General features: G+C 26.6%; 2 protein-coding genes across 2 annotated transcripts; both read right to left on the bottom strand.

Annotated features, from left to right (window-relative positions):
• Positions 1–1,020: 1,020 nt before the first annotated feature.
• LOC112604038 (LHFPL tetraspan subfamily member 3 protein) lies at positions 1,021–2,577 on the bottom strand. The gene is made up of 3 exons (XM_025352896.1): positions 1,792–2,577; positions 1,474–1,716; positions 1,021–1,397 (listed from the first exon to the last, which is right to left on the bottom strand). Exons 1-3 carry the CDS (start codon positions 2,207–2,209, stop codon positions 1,186–1,188), a joined length of 873 nt encoding a protein of 290 aa, XP_025208681.1. The 5' UTR covers positions 2,210–2,577; the 3' UTR covers positions 1,021–1,185.
• Positions 2,578–4,922: 2,345 nt separating this feature from the next.
• LOC112604026 lies at positions 4,923–21,644 on the bottom strand. Its single transcript, XM_025352882.1, has 22 exons — positions 21,516–21,644; positions 17,951–18,011; positions 17,169–17,314; positions 15,118–15,288; positions 14,926–15,053; positions 14,680–14,847; positions 14,278–14,434; positions 12,986–13,179; positions 12,613–12,823; positions 12,278–12,493; positions 11,892–12,059; positions 11,700–11,833; positions 11,457–11,624; positions 10,623–10,779; positions 9,147–9,334; positions 8,780–8,990; positions 8,445–8,660; positions 8,034–8,201; positions 7,842–7,975; positions 7,604–7,771; positions 6,746–6,902; positions 4,923–5,146 (listed from the first exon to the last, which is right to left on the bottom strand). The coding sequence occupies exons 1-22, from the start codon at positions 21,559–21,561 to the stop codon at positions 4,962–4,964; spliced, it is 3,552 nt and encodes a 1,183-aa protein (XP_025208667.1). The 5' UTR covers positions 21,562–21,644; the 3' UTR covers positions 4,923–4,961.

Here is a 21,644-nt window from a genome sequence, read left to right as displayed (position 1 = left end):
TGCAATATGTAGATAGAAACAATAATTAAATTTAATTAAGAATCATTTATGAACATGCATATTAATGGCACTATTGATTTTTATGATTAATTTAGATATGATTTTAAATTACAATTTTTCTAGATATATCATGTTTTTAATGTTTTTATTTTATACAAAAAATTATGAGATTGATATTTTAGTACCATAATTTATTTATGGTAGACTCAAACTTATGGTAAAATACCAATTTTTTGTATTTTAGATTCAAATCTTTTACACCCATATAAATTTTTATTTGAATTTATACAACAGTTTATATTCTTTATTAACTATAATAAAATTTGATATGAGCTTATAAAATTAGGAAGTTAGGAAAATAAGTTAAAATTAAATATCAAAATTTACTAACTAGTAAATATACTTAAATAAATAGATATTAAATCTTTGTGTATTATGAAGCAAGATTATTTAGAAAAAATGAATTACTTTATGAGCTGAATTCAATATGATAATATGCTAAGTTTTTATAATTGTTGAACTTGAATTTTTATTTGTAATGTGAAAATTGTTAAGCCATTTTCCTATTCTATTAACTCTAAAAAAGTTAACTAATAACTAATCAGAACAACAAAAACAGCACACGTAATTATCATAAATAATAATTTCAGTATTTTATTTTCCATTTAGTAAAATTAGCTATAATAACATAATTCATGAATATATGTATAAAAGTATAAAGATATAATAGTTTATAACTAGATGGATTTTATAAGTTATTAAAATAATATTCTGTGTTTAGTTATCAAGCATTAACAAAAATAACCAAACAAATGAAAAATTTGAGATTCACAATAATACTTAAAAATGTATTGCAAGCAAAATGTTCAAGTATTATTTACATTTTAAATATAAATAAAATAAAATATTTTAATGTTCAAATATTCCCAAATTGTTTAAAATTATGATATTTTAAAAATAATTAAAAATATACATTACATTTATAATACTTTCAAAAAAAAAAAAAATATAATCAACAGTGAAATTATTTCACTTTAACATTCCATTTTTAATGACAATGGCTAAAATCTTCCAAATTAATAATTTAACATACATATGTAATAACAGTTGTACCCTGTTTTATTTTCATCAGTTATCACTAAAAGAATAAAACCTTAAAGTATCATGATTTTCTTTAGAAATTCATTAGAGTTGAAAATTATGAATACTGGATGAGGCATATTCTGGTCTGTACATGGCACCTTTATGAGAGCGACTCGTCCTGTTAGAAAATTCAGAAAATCGATCTTGGTCCATCATTGGCTGTGGCATTAACATAACTGGTTGCAAATTCAATGACTTTCTAGAGCCAGCCATTGATGCACTACTGTCACCCAAATATCCACTATTGAGCTCACCTATGGAAAAAAATGTTTTTTTTTTTTTTAATATTGGGTGCTATTTATATAAATTATTAAAACATTAATAAATTACCTTTACGCAAAGTAGACGCATACAAGGGTTCTGGTTGAAGTTTTATATGCCTAGTCGCTAAAATAAACGCCAACGCCGATAAAATAAGTGCGTCCACACTAGCAATGACTGCTAATAAATATGCCCAACGAAAATTACAGTCGCCAAGACTATAGCTTTTAGCTTCGGGACCACAAGTCTTCTGAATGTGTGGTGAATCCCAGCCCATTGGAAAAACAACAATGGACACGATCAGACACACGGCTAAATATTAAATATGCCAATGAAATAGACATCATAATTATAAGGTAGGTAAATATTGTGAAAAAATCTGCTTACCAGATAAAACGTGAAGCCATCCACAAATAAGGTACACTGTCGTCGATTGAAAAAAGAAAAACAACAACAACATCACCACAATAATTAAGGCAATGCACACCGACACACTGCCAAAAATTGCTGCCACTCTTATGGCTACACTCGATATGGCGGAAAGATCTTCCAGCTTACCCTGACAGTCCTCGACAGCAGTCGAAACACCATTGCCAAAGTAACAGCTGCTCCATAGCCCGAAACGAGCAGGATTTTCAGACGTTGTAGTGTCGCCTATCCATTCTGGAGTGATGAAAGCCACTGCCACGATTATTGCATAGCAAACTGTAAATATGCCCCACAAAACGCCTACCGCTTTGGCGTTGCGCACATAGTTTGTGGCGTACATCTGCGACGAGTCCACATATTCTATTTTGGAACCCATTTTTCGAACAGATTCCAATCGGAAGTAAATCGCGCTACGTAATGTATGTGGCGTCACGGAAAACACCACATATTATTATTGCCAAGTCGGACTCACCGTTATAAAAAACGATTCAAGCAGAAATTTAATGGTCCAGTTGCCGTCTCGTTTCGGTGAATTTCAATAGGCAATCGTCTCAGCAATAATGGACAGCGATGTTTGGCGCTCGGAGACTAGACCCACTTATTTTCGGATGATACACACAATAATACAATATCGTTACACATTAAAGCGGTGGGGACGGACTTCACGAACTAGCGGAATTATGTCTAATCTAATTGTCTACTGAAATGCTACAAGACTAGAGAATAGAGATTGGAATTTGATTTGGACGAAATACGAAGACAAGGCAAAACAATGATAACAGGTTTGATAAAAAGTTTCATGGAAGAAGCGCTTCAAAATTGTATTCAGATTAAAACAATACATGGAATATACAACAGTAGTATTCGATAAATGGCGGAAAAATCTCGATGGAAGGAAACCGACGATTTCAGACTTGGAAAACTTTGAATGTAAGTACCTAACGAGGCTAAAACTCTAAACTCTATACAGAGCAATCCACAACGAGTTTTCGGATTCACGAAAAAAATCCTATTGCATTTTTGAAAAACCTAATGCAAACATGACAAATGCGTACCTACATAGGTGCCTAAAATTTTTTGTTTATACTACACTGCATTCTGAAATAGGGAATGAATAACAAATATCCGGTTAAATGGTGTACGTGTTGTATTTTATTCGTTAGGTATATCTATCAGCTATAACTAGGTTATACGATGGCAAAATACATTCATTATTTCAATAACTATAAACACTTATGACAATATTTTTTTACATAGTTTATGTTTATTGGTTAAAATGACAACACTTTTCAAAAACAAAATTATCTGTTTTGCTATTTTTAATGTTATCGTCTTTTAAATTTTGACAGCATGCTTTTTAAATTACTCATTCCGAAGCAAAATATTTTTCGTAGATGTATAGACGTAATAAACGAAATAATCGACTAAATTACATCTAGAAATTTCATATTACCCACTTGTAAATCCAAACAATTCGTCACCTACTAGTTACCTAGAGCATTTTTATCTATAGTGCATTTCAATGGAGTATTTAGAATTTCTTTAAGGGGGGGGATATAGTTAAAGTTGTCGATACCAAACGTTTCAGCATGTATTATTCCCTACTGATTAAATGATAAATTGAAAAATCACATCTATAATCATATTAATATAGGCAAAAAAAGGGTACCTAGGGGAGGGATATATATCTCCCTAATCTGCCTGCGTAAATATGCTAATGTTAAATCTATGTAAATTGAGTTGAGTTAATTCAGGATACTAATTTATCGATCATCTGACATCTGACATTACCAGATATAAAAATAGGACATATAACTAATTTTTATATATTTCTGGAAATACACTTTTTAAGAAACTTAAATTAACTTAATGAGTAAACAGTATAATAAAATAATCTGCTATTTGTATTAAGAAGACGCCACATTAAAATATTTTAATAAAAACCTATGTGATGGTTCAGATAAAATTCTACCCCTTTAAGTTTGGTCGTGGTTAAATTTACTCTGATATTAAAGCTAACATTTAACGACATAAAATGGATTCCGCTGAACGACAACTTGCTATGTTGTCTGTATGTATACGAATATAGCGTCTTTTTAATATATTTGAAGAAGTTGAATCCAAACAAAGGGCATCCATTGTCTTAAGGTTTTAAATGTTTTAATGATAAGTAATACCTCATATTTTTCCATAAAATAAATATATTTTTCTAATTTATTGATATTTAAATTATCCAAACGATCTTTAGCTAGACCTTAATATGTTCTTTTACAGGTATTTTTTAACAGTGTCAATGAATACTGTCATACAAAATAAATGTCTGGTAACGGAATACCATTATTTTCACGTTTTATAGTCGAAATATACAATAATATTCATTTTGTCCACAATATGCAAAAATATTCAAAATAAAAACACCACTGTTTATCTCATCATGAGATGATTTATAGACATTACTGACAAAATCAATAATCAAAAGTTGCAAAAAAAACATGTTATTGCTTATTACATAATATTAATCCTAGTCATAGGTAATTATTAAATATTATAATTGTAGATATATATTTTATTTTATTATCTTGAACTCATCCTCTTATTTGTCTTTAAATATCTTATATAAAATATAAACAAATTCATATTCACATGAATACTAACTAAAAATTTTATAATGATTGACAATTATTATGTTTACGCTTCACCGTCTTTAATTTACACTCTTAATAAAAACTAAAATTTGGTAAAAAAAAAAAATGTGTTCAACTTAAATTTAAAAATTTAAATGTAGGTATAACTAAAAAATTATAGTTGAATAATCAGACTTGTAAACAATATATTTGCCACGCGAATGATGCCTTAACAAATTGAAAAAAAAAGATTATCTGGCTCGTGGGCAGAGCAGCATATAATATAAAGTAATAATCAAAATAATAGAATAGTATGATAATATTTAATTGTATAATACTAAATTTAAACATGTAAATTGTGTACATTTAATTTAAAAGAAAAATTTGAGAAATATTTAAAAAATGTTTACATAAAAGTAGAAACAGTTAATACAAATATTGATTTCGATGATAATTATTAATTAGAATAAATTAATTTTTATCATTACTTTAATCTTATCGGACTTAATTATGTTTGTAATACAATCCACGAATCCATTGCTCATGGTGCTTAATGTTGGTAAAAACTGCGATTGAATTGTTTGAATTTATTTCCTTAAGACTCAATACGCCGGTTAAATAATAAGAATGGGAGTGTAAAAATGCTAAGCCTGAACCGCTATCTCCACCGCCTAAATTTCGTCCTGAAACTAAAGATATTTCATTTTTAAGACATAAATTAATCATTTAAGTGTTATTAATTACTTATTGAATTGTTGATACAATAATAATTTAAATTATCAATAATAGATTATGTACAAGTATCACATTTCAAGGATACATGAGATAAAGCACGTATACCCACCACAATCTGATAAAAATAGGTATGTTTTGAAAAAATAATTGTATAAAAATATGTATTGTATAATATATTAAAATTTGGTAGCATTATCTATGTGTTATGCACACAAATGCATCCCCGATTAAAAAAAAAAATAACTTGTTAGCTGATAACTCAATGCATTTCAACAATAACTATTATCAGCTACTTATCTAATACGTAATGAACTCAAATTGCTTATTGCGGTCAGCAATAACCAAAGCCTGAGTTAATTTTATCGCGTGTGATTTGGGTACAACATTATTTTTAAAGTCTTTTTTTTTGTAAAAGTTAAGCACAACAATTTATTGTATGGTATAAACTTTAAAGTCTTTGAGTTAATAAAAGTTCAATTATTAATTTGTAGGTATGTTTTGTATGATTAAACTTTAAACACAGTACCTATTTGAGTGCGAGTTAAAACTTAAAAGTATTTCCATAAATAACACGGACCTCGTACAAAATCTATTTCTTAATCAGAAATCAATAGTTTGTTATTAATTTAATTTGATTAAAATATTATTATTAAATATTATTGAAGAATGCTTTGGCTATCGAGAGCATAATACATTTTTTTAGTTTATTCGTTTTTATGAATTTATTATACATTATATATTCAACTCTTTTAGTTTAATTACAGAAAATTTGAAGTCAAAACCTAGTAAATTAAACTACAATTATTCTGTGTATATATTTCGATAAAAACTTGTGTAAAATATCGCAATAATTAAATCAATATCTACAATAGACTTTTTAATAATTCAAATACTCAGTCCTAAACTGACTAGACTTAAAACTTAAAAATCTCCTTATGGAATATAGATTATCAACTCTAATATCTCTAATTCTAGACATGACAAAATACAAAACCATAAATATAGCTAAATATGGAAGTTAAATAAATAATATGCAAACTGCAATTTAGATATGTAATTGAATTGCATTAAATACATTTCAAATAGTGATTAGAAATAGATGAATTTAAAATTTAAAATACAAAATATTAATATAATAATTATTCAAAATTGAAATTTCATATTGTTTTAATAATTAAAATAATGGTAAGACTCAAATTACGTATGTTAAGTAAGCATCTATTGATGAAATTGAAAATACATCTATGTTTCAAAAAAAGACTAAATAAATATTATACATTTTTTTTGTGAAATAATTTACAAACTTAAGTTGTGAATATTTGAAGTATCTTAAAGTAGTTATCATCAATAATTAAAGATTATTAAATAGATAAGTGGAAATATTAATTGTGAACTATGATTACTTAGATAATATACAATATTAAATAAATTTAAATGTTTAGAAATGTATCTTAAAGATATAGTATTTAATAAAACTAACCTATTCAGTTACTTTACAGTTGAAAAAAAACACAAAATAGTTTCATGGAATTACAAATTAAACATTTCATTACCTAATGTAGAACCAGCACAAAACTTATCATCAGTCACAAACAATTGAAATCCGCTATTATATATATTTCTGCAAGAATTACGGTCGATATATGGTAATGAAGTTTGTAATAAAATAGGACTTAATGTACCATTTTCCGTATTTCCCCAGCCAACAATCTGTAAAAATACAAAAAAATGTATAATATCCAATAAGGGTACAAAAATAATGTCATTTTTGTATGAATTGATGTGTTTAATATTAGTTTAATTATACACAATGATTAAAGTTTATTATTTTTTTTTAAGGCCGATTTTTTACGAAATTAAAATAAGGTTATTAATTTTAATAATTCGATTATAAGAATATTTTATTTAGTTTTGTTATTCAATATATACCAATCCAGTACCACATGACATTGTTTAAATTAAAATAAAAAATTAAAAGATGATTGTAAAGCCCAATTTCTAAATCATTGAATATTACTTTTTCGAAAATTGTAAATTTCGCATGGCGTAATTCTTAAAAAATAACAAATAAGACAACTTAACATATATCTCGCCATTTTGTACAAATTCAACAGATTTACAAAAATTATATATTTTATATTTAACTGAAAAACACATAATTTACACCTGAAGATACCACCCAATGTTGCAGAAGCACTTGATGAACACAACACGTCAAAAATCATTAAATTCCTAATTATTACCGATATTATTAAAAAATTTTAAAATATGTAAATAACAATTGTAAAGAAATTATTATTATTATAAATGTACACCTAATTTTAAGAAACATACATGTAATCTCACCAGGCTAATAACCTTTGCTGTTGAAGCCTTATTCTTTAATAAAAAAAAAAAAAAACATAATTTACCTTTCCTTCAACTCCGTTTGGTACATTGTATATACCATTCCAATCGATACAAATAGGTGCAACAACATTATTAAAAGAAACTATATTCGATAACACAATAACAGCTATATCATGAGCATGGAAACCTTGAAATCCAGTATATTCTTCATTTAAATAAATAGTTTCTACCTATACATTTTTTTTTTTTACTATAAATTCACAACTATTATAAATTTATACTTTCAAATTAATAACTTACATTCATTATTTGAGTAAATTCATTGTCAACTACTGTTAAATTTATATCATATTTTCCGATGGCGACTTTATATGATTCATTGTATATTGTTATTTTATTAGATAGAATTCCATTGTACCAAAAGCAATGAGCGGCTAAAAATTTGATTTAAAAAATATTTATTTCTTTTTAAATATATTATACAATTATTACCAGAAACGACTAAATTTGGAGCAATTATTGATCCTCCACATATGAAGTCATATTTTAAATTATTATTGTTTAATCGATATATTCCAACATTCCAAGGTGCTGTCCCAACAGGTGCTTTCTCACCATTAGCAATCAATGTTTGGCCATAAGCATACAATATACCACAGTCTAAAACAATATTTTTAAATGACAATAATTAATAATAGTTAATATATCTGTATGATGAACACATGTAAAATGTATTAAAATGTAAATCATATGACTAATTTGATCAAAATTACCTATCTTTACAATTTTATGTTCTTCTTAAACTTTAAAATTTATAGTAAAATAATAGAATTTGGATAATGTTATAGTCTAGTAAATTATACATATTTTAGCTACAAAGTTTTGTGATAAAAATACAATTACATGGATTGCATTTATATAGTTGATTATTCCACATTCCATTAGATTGACAAATTAATTCAAGTGGAGTATTTTCTAGTCCAATTGGTGCAAAGTATGTTGGTTTACATGATGGTATGGCTATTGTATCGGGTGTCGATGGATTTGAACAATTAGCAAATTTACCATTTAGAGTACATTTAATATCTAAACTATCTGATAATAGAGGGGGGCACATTTCTAAAAACATAACACATTATTAGTATTATAAATTATCAAACAAAATCAAACATTGAATAAAAAATACTTAGAAGTATAAATATTTCAGCATATTAATTATATAATATGATATAACTTACTGATACACAATTTCTCTGAGGTCGATAACCATTTTCCGTTTCCTTGACAAACTCTATAACTCTTGGAGTAAACCTTATGATATCCAACATCACAGTTCTCAATAACATTACGATACTGAATAATTAATGTCCCATCAGCTAATTTTTTATCCGAACCTTCATAAGAATATATTACTCCTTCAACGGTTGGTAAAACGCAAAATTTTACATCCTAAAAAAATCTTAGTTATCAAAAACGTAATGAGATATTTTAAATTCTTAAAAAATATGTTATTCTTAAATCAAAATTAGTCATAAACAAAATCAAGTCGACATAACAATAATAAAAATTATAATTTATACGTGTATGGAAAAAAAATGTACGAACATTGTTCAAATATTCAATGTACAGTTTACGAATCCATTCAACATGATGTTTAATATCTATAAAAACTCTGACTGAGTCATTTTTATCCGGTTGCTTCATATTCATTATTCCAGTTAGGTAATACAATTTTGAGTGTTCGAACGCTAAGCCGGAACCAATACTTAACACACCAGATCCAATTCTAGAAACTAAAGATTATTTTCATATAAGACACAAGTGAAATAAATTACTGATGATTGTTAATGTGGTTAATTTGTATAATGTAAATTTACAATATTAATTAAAAATGTTGTACAAATAGTACATTATAAGAATTTGTGATGTCACATGGTAAAGGCAGTATAAAAATTTAAAAGTATAATATTTAATGCTGCGAATTTTTATGCAAAAACAAAAATCTGAAGTAAAACAATAAACGTATACCATTGTACCTCAAGTAAAATAAATTATCGTTGATAATAAAAAAGCACTTTTATTTTAAATTTTATATTTAAAATTTCATATGAATTTGGGTTTGTTGTGTTTGTGATTAACACATATGGAAATATAATATGTGATTATTCATCACGTTGTGTATTTGGTACACAATGATAATAATAAGCATCTCTATCATTATTAAAGTTGGATAATAATATTTGTCTATATTTTTGTTCAGATAAGTATTTTTGATTTTACTTTTAATTTAAATAGAATATGTTGATCTATTTTTTGATTGAAAAATTTGATTTTAGTTCCAAAATTATATTATTTTTACATTAGTTTATACAAATTATAATATTTGTTAACAGTTTTATTAAGATCTATAGAGTATCAATTTATTATATTATAATTTTGATGATATTTACATAATATATAAAGATTTGTGTAATTATATAAAATAAATGAGTTTACACTAACTAATTAAGATAATAAAAATTAATAAATTATTTGTTTAAAAAAACTACCTGAGAGTAACTATTTAATATTAAGACGTGGATATTAATAAATATGATAAGGTATTCCGTTACTTGTGATATTAATAAACCGAGTGATCATGAATTCAGATAACTTAAAATATTTCAGGTGTACGAACTTTTAATTTCAGGTAGTATCTACTATACCTGTTATTTATTATTAATAATAAAAGAAATATTTAAAAACAGTATAAATATATCACGAAATATAGGTTAACAATTAATATTCTTCGATTAAAATTTATATTGTATAGAATGATTTATCATTGAATTCACATTTACAACACATATTACAGTGCCTTGTTTCAAAGTAATGAGGTGCCCTTAAAACTTATAGTACATCAGAGCAGTAAACTCCTTTTTTTTTTTTAATAACAATTTACAAATAGCTCACTAATTAGAATAACCAAATTTCTTAAAGTTTTTTCTGTGTAATATTAATTATATAATATTAAGTAACTACATTAAAAAAGAACAACATAAACTTTATATTATATTTATTAACATCTAAGTATTTTCTTACCCGATAAAGTACCAGCACAAAACTTATCAACAGTCATGTAATGTTGATATCCTTTGCTATACATTGCTTTACAAGATTTTTGGTCGATAAATGGTAATGCACTTTCTATTAAAAAACGACTTAATATACCGTTTTCCGTATTTCCCCAGCCAACAATCTGTAAAAGAATAAAACAAGTTTATAATATTCAATAACAGTAAAATAATAATTTCTAATTTGTAGCTATTGGTGCTTTAATTAGTCATATTATGTATTAATTTACTATAATGAATATTATTTTCTTAATTTTTGGAACCGGTCTTTTATAAAATTAAAAAAGGTTTTGTAGCTTAAGAATTTGAATATAATATAATTTTTTTTTTAATTTTGTTATTCAAAATATCAACATTTTTAAATGATATACCTAGTGAAGTATCTCATGGTATATTTCTGTCACATACAAGTTTACAAAAGCCAATGGTGGTAGGAATATAAGTTATCAATAATCATATCACAATTTTAAAACTTAACTGATTTATGGAAATTGTGCTACACAATCACTCTTATCAAAAGAAATTAAGTTACCAACCTGCACAAACAAGATGTTTTTTGTGTAAAGTTAACACTATCTAATATTGCTTAAATTAAAATAAAGTAAAAATTAATTGCAAGACGCAATTTCTAAATAACTGAATATTATTTCTTCAAAAATTGAAAAAATTTCTCATGGCGTAATTGAGAAGAAACTAATGAAGAAGACAACTCTACATACATGTCACCACTTTGTACAAATTCCACAGACTTACAAAAATTAAATTTTATTTATAAATTAAAACTCTAGAACACAAAATTTACCTTTCCTTCGGCTCCATTCGGTACATTGTATAAACCATTCCAATCGATACAGATAGGTGCAACAAAATTATTAAAAGTAATTATTTTTGATAACGCAATAACAGCTATATCATAATTCTTGAAACCATCAGCTCCGGTATAATCCTCATTTAAATAAATAGTTTTTACCTATACATTTTTTTTTTTTTAATTACTATTTCACAACTATTATAGATTTATACTTTTAAATTAATAATAGTTTACATTCATTATTTGAGTAAATTCATTGTCAACTACTGTTAAATTTCTATCATATTTTCCAATGGCAACTTTATATGATTCATCGTATATTGTTATTTTCTTAGATAATATTCCTTTGTACCAAAAACATTGAGCGGCTAAAAATGTTATTTAAAAAATATTTATTCCTTTTTAAATATATTATACAGTTTTTACCAGAAATGACTAAATTTGGAGCAATTATTGATCCTCCACATATTAGATCATAATTTGTATTCTTTTTGTTTAATCGATATATTCCAACATTCCAAGGTGCTGTTCCCACAAGTGCTTTCTCATCATTAGCAATCATGGTTTGGCTATAAACATATACTTTTCCACAATCTAAAACAATATTTAAATAAATAACTGTATGATAAAATATTGATGATTTAAAAATGTCCATCATTTGACTTATCTGATAAAAATTACCTATCCTTACAATTTTATGTTTTTCATAAACTTTGAAATTTGTTAATAAAAAATAAAATTTGAATTAAGTTATAGCTTAGTAATAAATATATAAACTAGCTACATATGTTTCATAATAAAAACACAATTACATGGATTGCATTTATATAGTTGATTATCCCACATTCCATTAGATTGACAAATTAATTCAAGAGGAGCATTTTCTAGTCCAGTTGGTGCAAAATATGTTGGTTTGCATGATGGTATGGCTATTGTATCAGGTATCGATGGATTTGAACAATTAGCAAACTTACCATTTAGAGTACATTTAATATCTAAACTATCTGATAATAGAGGTGGGCACATTTCTAAAAATATAACACATTATTAGTATTATAAATTATCAAACAAAATCAGACATTGAATAAAAAATACTTAGAAGTATAAATATTTCAGCATATTAATTATATAATATGATATAACTTACTGATACACAATTTCTCTGAGGTCGATAACCATTTTCCGTTTCCTTGACAAACTCTATAACTCTCGGAGGAAACCTTATAATATCCAACATCACAATTCTCAATTACAGTACGATTCTCAATAATTAATGACCCATAAGCTAATTTTTTATCCGAATCTTCATAAGAATATATTACTCCTTCAACGGTTGGTAAAACGCAAAATTTTATATTCTAAAAAAATCTTAATTATCAAAAACGTAATGATATATTTTAAATTCTTCAAAAACTATGTTATTTTTGAAGCAAAATTAGTCATAAACAAAATCAAGCCAACATAACAATAATAAAATTAGAATGTATACGTGTATACTGTATAGAAACAAATGTACGAACATTGTTCAAATTGTCAACGTACAGCTTACGAATCCATTCAACATGTTGCTTAACATCTATAAAAACTTGAATTCGATTGTCCTCTGTATTTGGTTCATTCAAATTTTTTATTCCCGTTAAATAGTACAAATTTGAGTGTACAAAGGCTAAGCCGGCACCACTATTACGGTGATCAGCAATTACTGGTCTTGACACTAAATATAATTTGTATATAAGACACAAGTGTAAGTAGTAATTAAAGACTGATGGCTATTAACGTGGTTAATTGGTACCATACACATTTACATTATTAATTCCAGAGAATGTACTGCAGATATTGCATTTAACATTATGGGATACCACATGGCAAAAACAATATGAAACTTTAAAAGTATAATACTTAATTCTAGGAAGTATCATGAAAATATATCCAGAGTCTAAAGTAAAACGATAAACGTATATCATCGTACCTCAAGTAAAAGAAACTATCGTATATAATAAAAATGTATTTTCATTTTGAATGTTACATTTAAAACTGCATATGAATTTGGGTTTGTTGAGTTTGAGATTTGCACATATAGAAATATAATAAGTGATTATTAATTATGCGGTGTAGTATTTGGTATACTGCAATAATAATATGCACCTCTATCTTTATAAAAGTTTAGTAATTTTTGTCCATTATTTTATTCGGATTAGTATTAATTTAAAAATAGAATTTACTATAGTATAATTTTGATGATATTTACATAATATACAAAGATTTGTATAAGTATATAAAATAAATGAGTTTCCTCTAACTAATTGAGATAATAAAAATTAATAAATTATATGTTTAAAAATTCTACCTGTGAGTAACTATTTGATATTAATATGTGGATATTAATAAACATGATAAGGTATCCCTTAGCTTAAGACGGTTATTCAACGACTTCAAATAACTAAAATTATTTCAGTAGTCAAACTTTTAATCCAGGTAGCATAAAAATATCATAAAATATAGGCTGACAAATAGACTTCGATCAAATTATTATTCATATAGAATGAGTTATCATTGAATTCGCATTTACAACATATACGTATTATAGTATTTAGTTTCACAGTGACGAGGTTCCTTTAAAGTTAAAACTGTACATCGGAACAATAACCTTTTTTTTTTAAAATGATAAATTTACATTTGCTACATGAATAAGAATAACCATATCATTAACTTTTTTTGTCTTTAATACTGTTTAACAAGATACAGTCACATCAATAAAAAAAAAAAAACCAAAGATTTCATGGTATCTATTAATAACTAAATATTTACTTACCCGAAACAGAACCAGCACAGAATTTATCTACAGTCAAAAAATATTGAAATAGACTAGTATACATATTTCTACACGAATTTCGGTCGATAAATGGTAATGAATATTCAAATAAAATGGAACTTATTGTTTTGTTTTTCTTAGATCCCCAGCCAATAATCTGTAATTTTTGTAAAAAATATCACAAATTAATAAATTACAATAAAGCAAAAACGAATTGCAAATCGCAATTTCTAAATAACTGAATATTATTTTTTCAAAAATTGCAAATTTCTCATGGCGTAATTGAGAAGAAACTAATGAAGGAGACAACTTTACATACATGTCGCTACTTTGTACAAATTCCACAAACTTACAAAAATTATATTTTATTTATAAATTATAATTCTAGAACATAAAATTTACCTTTCCTTCGGCTCCATTCGGTACATTGTATAAACCATTCCAATCGATACAGATAGGTGCAACAAAATTATTTAAAGAAATTATGTTTGATAACACGATAACAGCTATATCGTGATCATATAGACTATGAACTGAAGTAAAATCTTCATGTAAATAAATAGTTTCCACCTATAATTTTTTTTTTTTTTTATTATTATTATTATTTCACAACTATCATAAATGTATTCTTTAAAATGAATAACTTACATTCATTATTTGAGTAAATTCATAGTCAACTACTGTGAAATTTCTATCGTATTTTCCAATGGCGACTTTGTATGATTCATAGTTTATTGTTATGTTATTAGAATCTTCGTTCCAAAAACAATGTGCGGCTAAAAATGAAATTTTAGAAATATTCATTCCTTTTGAAATACATTGTACTCGTATAGTTTTTACCTGTAACAACTAAATTTGGAGCAATTATTGATCCTCCACATATTGCGAAATATTCTGTATTATTATCGTCTGATTCGTATATTGCAACATTCCATGGCGCTGTTCCAACCAGTGCTTTCTCACCATTGATGGTTGATACTGGATTGCCAGAAGTATTTACTCTACCGCATTCTAATATAATATTTGATTAGATTTAAGATAAGAATAAGTAAACCAATATATTTATAAGATAAAGCATAGTTAGAAGGTTATAAAATGTAGGTACATTAAACGATCATATCTAATCTAACACAATAGTTGTTTTTTCAATCATAACCATTTTAATACAAACAATAACAGGATACAGAAACACAAGTCTTCTCAGGTTTAGGTCCAGTTGGCCTAAAACTGCATACATTTTTTTTTATCTCTTGGAGCTAATCAAAGAGCATACGGAAGTTACGATCTAAGCTCGCTGGTTGGACAGACGGACGACCAACTATTTGTCATCATCACGATCTCTTAGTCGGTCATTACCTACGTACCGCAGAAACTTCGTGAACTAGCCACAATTCTGTCGAGTACGATATCATCAGCATTTTATACCCAGTTACCGTGTTACCGTTCTTACGATTTCACGCGTCACCAGACACGTGACCCGATACTCACCGATAGATCCCGGGGACTTGCCGGGACAAGATTGGCATAGGTACGTATGTTAGTTCCTACAACAGGTACATGTTAAGTTGATTGAGACTTGGCAGTAAACGGAAAGATCGATTTTGGCGGAAAACGGTAACGCTCGATTATAGTGGTGTGTATGTTATTGTTTGTAGTAGAAATTAGTACAACCCTTTACGATTACGTGTGGACATTAACGTTCTTCTTATTCAAACATAATGCTACACAGCTGTTGTTTATATAACAAATATTTGTAAAATAACTTTCTTTTATGAAATTTGTATCTTTATTCGAGTTTCATAAAAGTTACTGAGATTATTATTCTCAGTAATTAACTCAAAAGGAATTACAAACTAATTTATAATATTTTAATTGCAGGTCTATATATTTTATCCTGTTAAAATCAGTAAACTTGCAAATTCAAAAATTGAGCTGGCAAATTCTCGCAAATAAAAAGATATCGGTTGGTGTATATTTGAACCGTTTCAGATAACTTGGGTGGGCTACATGAATTTGGCTAACTTTTCAATTACTCAAAAACCGGTTACTTAAACACGTTTGCAAATTCTTGCAAATTACTTGCAAAATATTGTTGATACTTTAAAGTTAATCGTACTATATGGGTAGGCCAACTTCACGTAAACATAGTAATGCATTGCTGCTGTTGTATACTTACCAAGTATTTATAAAATGACTTCCTTTTATGAAATTAGTATCATTAATAGAGTTTCATAAACGTTACTGTGATTATTATTTTCAGTACCAAACTCTTAGAAGACGGTTATCGATACAGGCATCGCCCATTTGCGCCAAAAAAAAAATAAAAATAAAACTAATCAATTCGTTAATGTAAAATGTTTACACGGGTAAATTTGGTGCAAATAAGCTGTCGGAAAAAACATACATTTTTTTTTTTTTTTTTGGTGCAAATGGGTATTCCCTATTGATTTTAAGATTTTAATTTATAATTTTGCTTTTATTGTATTACATTTCTTTATACTTATTTATTTTAATTGACTGGTTTTATTTCAATAGTTTTAATTATTATTAGAAGAATGTTGGATTATATTTATTATTGCTATAGGTAATAGTTTATAAAATAAAATTAATTGAATAATACTATTAATAAAAACACATACTTTTTACATTAATTCATTAACACTTAATTTTCTAAAAGACAAACCTACGTAAATGTATATGTTGATCATCTTAAACCCACATTTTTATAATATAAACAAAAATATTTAATCATAGCAATATTTAAGAAAATAATATAGTAAAATAAAAATGCAGATTATAGACTAATATCTTCGTAAAAAAATAAAATAAAATCTCATAGAATATATCTTTAATATAATAATATTATCAGTCATAAAAATATTGTTGTGTACCTGTTGTTTTATTCATTCCATACTCGTATTGAGCACATAACTCTTCATTTTCGTCTGAACCATTTAAGCAATCTTTCTGACCGTCACAAACTGACGACCTCATGATACATGACCCATTTGAACAATGAAACGTGTTCTTGGTGGTTCTGTAATAATATTTTGTAAAATGGGTAACAAATAATTATTTAATATAATTTAAGTCCACAATTTTAAATTGCAATTTATTATATAGTAAACAATTGCATGCGGAATAACATATTATATTATAGAATCATTATTTTTTTAAGTCAATCAAATACTGAAAGAAACTGTAATTTACATATCTACAATTATCTACGTTTAATCTACATTTATTATACATTTGTAAAGTTCTTTTTCTTTAAAAATAACAAGATTCGTTTAAAAAACGATTGATTATAAATTATAATATTGTAATGTTAACTGAATTAGAGACTATTTAGTAAATAAATATTTGATTTAAAAATCAAAATTATCTTTTACACATTAAAAAGTAAAATAAAATAGGGCTTAGTTCTTTCTAACCACGAAGAGACTTCATTCAGTGATTTTTTCAAAAGTATTATATGAAATCATGATAGTATTTATAAATTTACGAGGTATTGTATTTTAATATTAAGTCTACCTAATGCAAAATGTAGCTTATAATTCAGTTATTGATTGACGAGGGTTATTAAGAATATGAAGCTATAGAACTCCAACCTCCCGTTTTTTTGCAATTTAGAATAAGATAATATTAATTTGTATACCTAATAGTTACTTACTTTAAGCAAGATGATTCAGCTTGTAGTTTTTCGAGTTTTTTGTCACACGAAATTCCAATTCCTAAAATATAAATTCTTAAACATTAAATGATTTATCAATTATTGGATCAATATAATTATACATAAATAAAATTAACATTTGTAAACCTATATACATACAAAATACTTCATAAGCAACTTATGCGAACTTAGCTATAATTCACTATTCAAAAAAAATATTACTAGACTAAAAACAGTTATTATGCACATAGAAATTAAGAGTCCTAGGTTCAGCTACAATATTAAGGGATTTGAAGAGTAAAAAAAAATTCTTTGGAAGTAATCGCTCGATGTGGCAACTGTATAGAACACCATTTTTGACGTGTATATTTTCTATTATTATTTGTAATTCGGATTTTTGTCATTTATTATCGCTTGCTAAGTGTATTGTATAATTTATTATTTACGTAAATCTAATCGAAACGATTGTAAGTACACGTTCGACTGCCAATCGCCGCACAAATAAACGGTAATACCTTAAATCATATCTACTTAATTAAAATAAACCTTACAGCCCACTGCTTAAATTTCACAAAGTAACATTGTTCCTTAGGCTTGAATGTAAGTAATCGGTGATATTCCTATATGGCAATGTAATTTGAAAATTCGCACTTATAAAAAATTACTTAATTTAAAACGTGTATAATATAAGTGTAAGCATGAAAATATTCAAATCAAATAACATACTGTTAATTCATTCGTGTTAAGGAAATTTGGTAAGGTTATCGAAAAGGAAAAATTAAAAATATCACTAGATCATGAAATGCAACTCAAAAAACAGAAAAATTGTGGCAAGTTGCGTCCTTTATTATAAATTAACTATTTTCCTAAAATCTATAATAATTGTGTGTTTTAATTTTTAAATTTTTAGTTGTTCATACCAAATTAGTTTATTTATTATTTTATCAATAAAGTTAAGGTCATAAAAGGAATTATTGTAAGTATAAAAAAAAAAAGATTAATATAATATGTATTTATCATACAGAGAAATATAATAAGAAATCTGGTTAGGTAAGAGACAGGTTTCATGAAATGCCATTAAGGCTAATTAAAAGCCCAGTTAACGAGATTTGTAAATTATCTTGAAAATGTCGACAAAAATAAAGAAATTAATCGAACCGAACTGAAGTGCCGTCGGAAAAATACCAAAGAGGTTTGGCAAGAACTTGAGCAGGTCTAAAATACAAAAGAATTGTAACTGAACTGAACGATGAAGAAAATGAAGAAGCAACGAACTATTGCATGGATTTCGAAGAAATATATTTTAAAGCAGTTTCAATGTTCGAAGATAATATGATGTTTGAAAAAAGTAAAGAAACAGAGAACGTGGCTGTTGCGGTACCAAAAGGAAAAACTTGTAGTAGTAATGGATTTTGTTGTAATAATTCTAATGCACAAACGATTACGAAAAAAATCATTTCATTTTATATTACCTAGATTAATAAACGATATAACTGCGTAGATGATTGATCCAAAACGTATAAGCGCACCAGATAACATAGCATTTAGTCATTACTCGACAACGCATATAATAAGCCACAAAAAATAGATGTGTTATTGGGCACCGAATTATTTTATGATTTAATATGTCCCGGACAAATCAGCGGCGTATTATTGTAGGGGGGGGGAAGAGTGTTGTGGGCTTCTCCCCAAAGTATGCAAAAAAATTCATTTCATTTATAAAAAAAGCAATTACAAAATTTACTAAGAAATTAAATGGTTTGTATATTTTAACTAATTAATATTAAAAAAAAAAAATTGCGGATTGACGAACAATTTTCAATCTAGTATCTACGCATATTGTGAACATATTTTTAGCTATAGATACACAGTATGGGTACTTTTATAAATGTTAAACTAACTGACATACCAAATACTAAATTTTATTATATAATTTGTGATTCTTTAATAGTTTAATTTGGTTTCTTAAACAATAAATTAATAAAGAGCATATTTTATACATATAAATAGTTGTTGGTCCTATACAAAATTCAAATACAAATATCGATCGAAATGCGTGTGCAAATATTACATTAATGAGCCAAGTCATAATAAATAATTTAGAAGATCAAATGTTTAAATTTTGACGTTTAGAAACGTTATCTAATGACACAAATAATAATTATACAATGGAAGAGAAAGCGTACCAGTCGTATTTTAATCAAACTGTTTGCTGAGGCTCAGGCGTTAAATTATTTATCATTTAAAACTGAATTAAAAGAAATAGGCAATTCTTATTCTACTGCTCAACAATGTTTTCTTTTTTTGGAAAAAACGATTTCAATTTAACTCAACATTAAAATTCGAATACATTAAATTTAAAGAAAAATATATTGAATTAAATCATATGGAAGTCGATTTAGATAACGAAAATAACAAAACAATTATAAGTGGCTATTTTCTAACGCATAGCCTCGTCATAAATACAATTAATATTACGACTAAATTGCGCGTGGTATTTGATGGATCATGTAAAACATTTATAGGACTTAGTTTAAATGATGCCAAAGGTTCCTATAATACATGAGGCATTAATTACTATTTACTATATTAGTTCGTTCTAAAAAACATATATTCGCAATATCTGCAGACGTATCTAAAATGTATTGTCAAATATGGGTGGATCCGCAACATCGTAATTTTAAAAAAGATGGTTGGCGCGAAAATTCAGCAGAAACATTACGTACTTAATGATGTAACATGGTAACATACAGGACGGTTCCAGCATCACTTTTGGCGACCGAATGTTTATCTAAATTAGCCTGAGAAGAATACCACACATTTTCCGATGCCTACAACTCCATTAAATCTGATTTTTACACGGACGATTATTTGGGCGGTTCTGACACTCATTTGAATAAATTGTATAATGCATTGGCCAAAGAAGGTATTAAGTGGCATTTTATTCCTCCACGGCCATCTCATTTTGGTGGGTTATGGGAGGCTTTTACGAAATCTATAAAAACACATCCACACCGGATGTTAGGTGAATTCTATTTGACATATGACGAATTGAATACCGTTTTAATTAAAATAAAGGCTATCATAAATTCTCGCTCACTCACTCTTCTACCTCAGATCCTTTGGACGCGGCCCCGTTAACGCCATCACATTTTCTTATCGTCGAACCTACCTATTCATTAGTTAAACTTGACTTGTCTTACGTACCTGATAATCGCTTAAAACGACAGCAACTTACGCATTGTCTATGAAAACGTTGAAACAAAAAATACTATATATCCAAATTCCAAACCCGGGAAAAATGGTTAACAAATAAAAGTCCATCTTTAAATATTGGTGCTATAGTGCTAATTAGGGAAGATAATATTTCTCCATTGGCATGGTCTCTGGGTAGTACGATACGTGTACATGCGGTAGCTGAAGGTGCCATTCGTGTAGTAACTTTTAAATAGGTTATTGTATTCTAGCTTTTACATTTATTTAATATTATGTATTAATGTAATACAATAATAATACGATTTTCTCTTTTTATTATTGTTAAATTTTTAGAATTGATATTACTTACCGAAAATAAAACATGAATATATCAACCAGGAATATGTCACCTTCATGGCTAATGAAAAGCTAAAAGTATTTTTAAATATTAACAGACAAATTTAATACATTAGTTATATCAAATCAACGTATTTAAACA

This window comes from Melanaphis sacchari, unplaced genomic scaffold (genome assembly GCF_002803265.2).
Source record: "Melanaphis sacchari strain LSU unplaced genomic scaffold, SCAv2.0 Contig118_pilon_pilon, whole genome shotgun sequence".
NCBI lineage: Eukaryota > Metazoa > Arthropoda > Insecta > Hemiptera > Aphididae > Melanaphis > Melanaphis sacchari.
The sequence above is the reverse complement of the archived record's forward strand: the minus strand, read 5'-3'. Positions and strand labels throughout refer to the sequence as shown.

What these genes read in the sequence shown, in the direction of transcription:
- LOC112604038 (XM_025352896.1), bottom strand. Translation starts at nt 2,209, where the DNA reads ATGGGTTCCAAAATAGAATATGTGGACTCGTCGCAGATGTACGCCACA. An exon ending in ATGGCTTCACGTTTTATCTG is followed by an intron (nt 1,717 to 1,791) that starts GTAAGCAGATTT and finishes TTTAATATTTAG; the next exon opens with CCGTGTGTCTGATCGTGTCC. An exon ending in TGCGTCTACTTTGCGTAAAG is followed by an intron (nt 1,398 to 1,473) that starts GTAATTTATTAA and finishes TTTTTTCCATAG; the next exon opens with GTGAGCTCAATAGTGGATAT.
- LOC112604026 (XM_025352882.1), bottom strand. Translation starts at nt 21,561, where the DNA reads ATGAAGGTGACATATTCCTGGTTGATATATTCATGTTTTATTTTCG. An exon ending in TCCAAATTTAGTTGTTACAG is followed by an intron (nt 15,054 to 15,117) that starts GTAAAAACTATA and finishes TTTCATTTTTAG; the next exon opens with CCGCACATTGTTTTTGGAAC. An exon ending in CTCAGAGAAATTGTGTATCA is followed by an intron (nt 8,661 to 8,779) that starts GTAAGTTATATC and finishes TTATGTTTTTAG; the next exon opens with AAATGTGCCCCCCTCTATTA.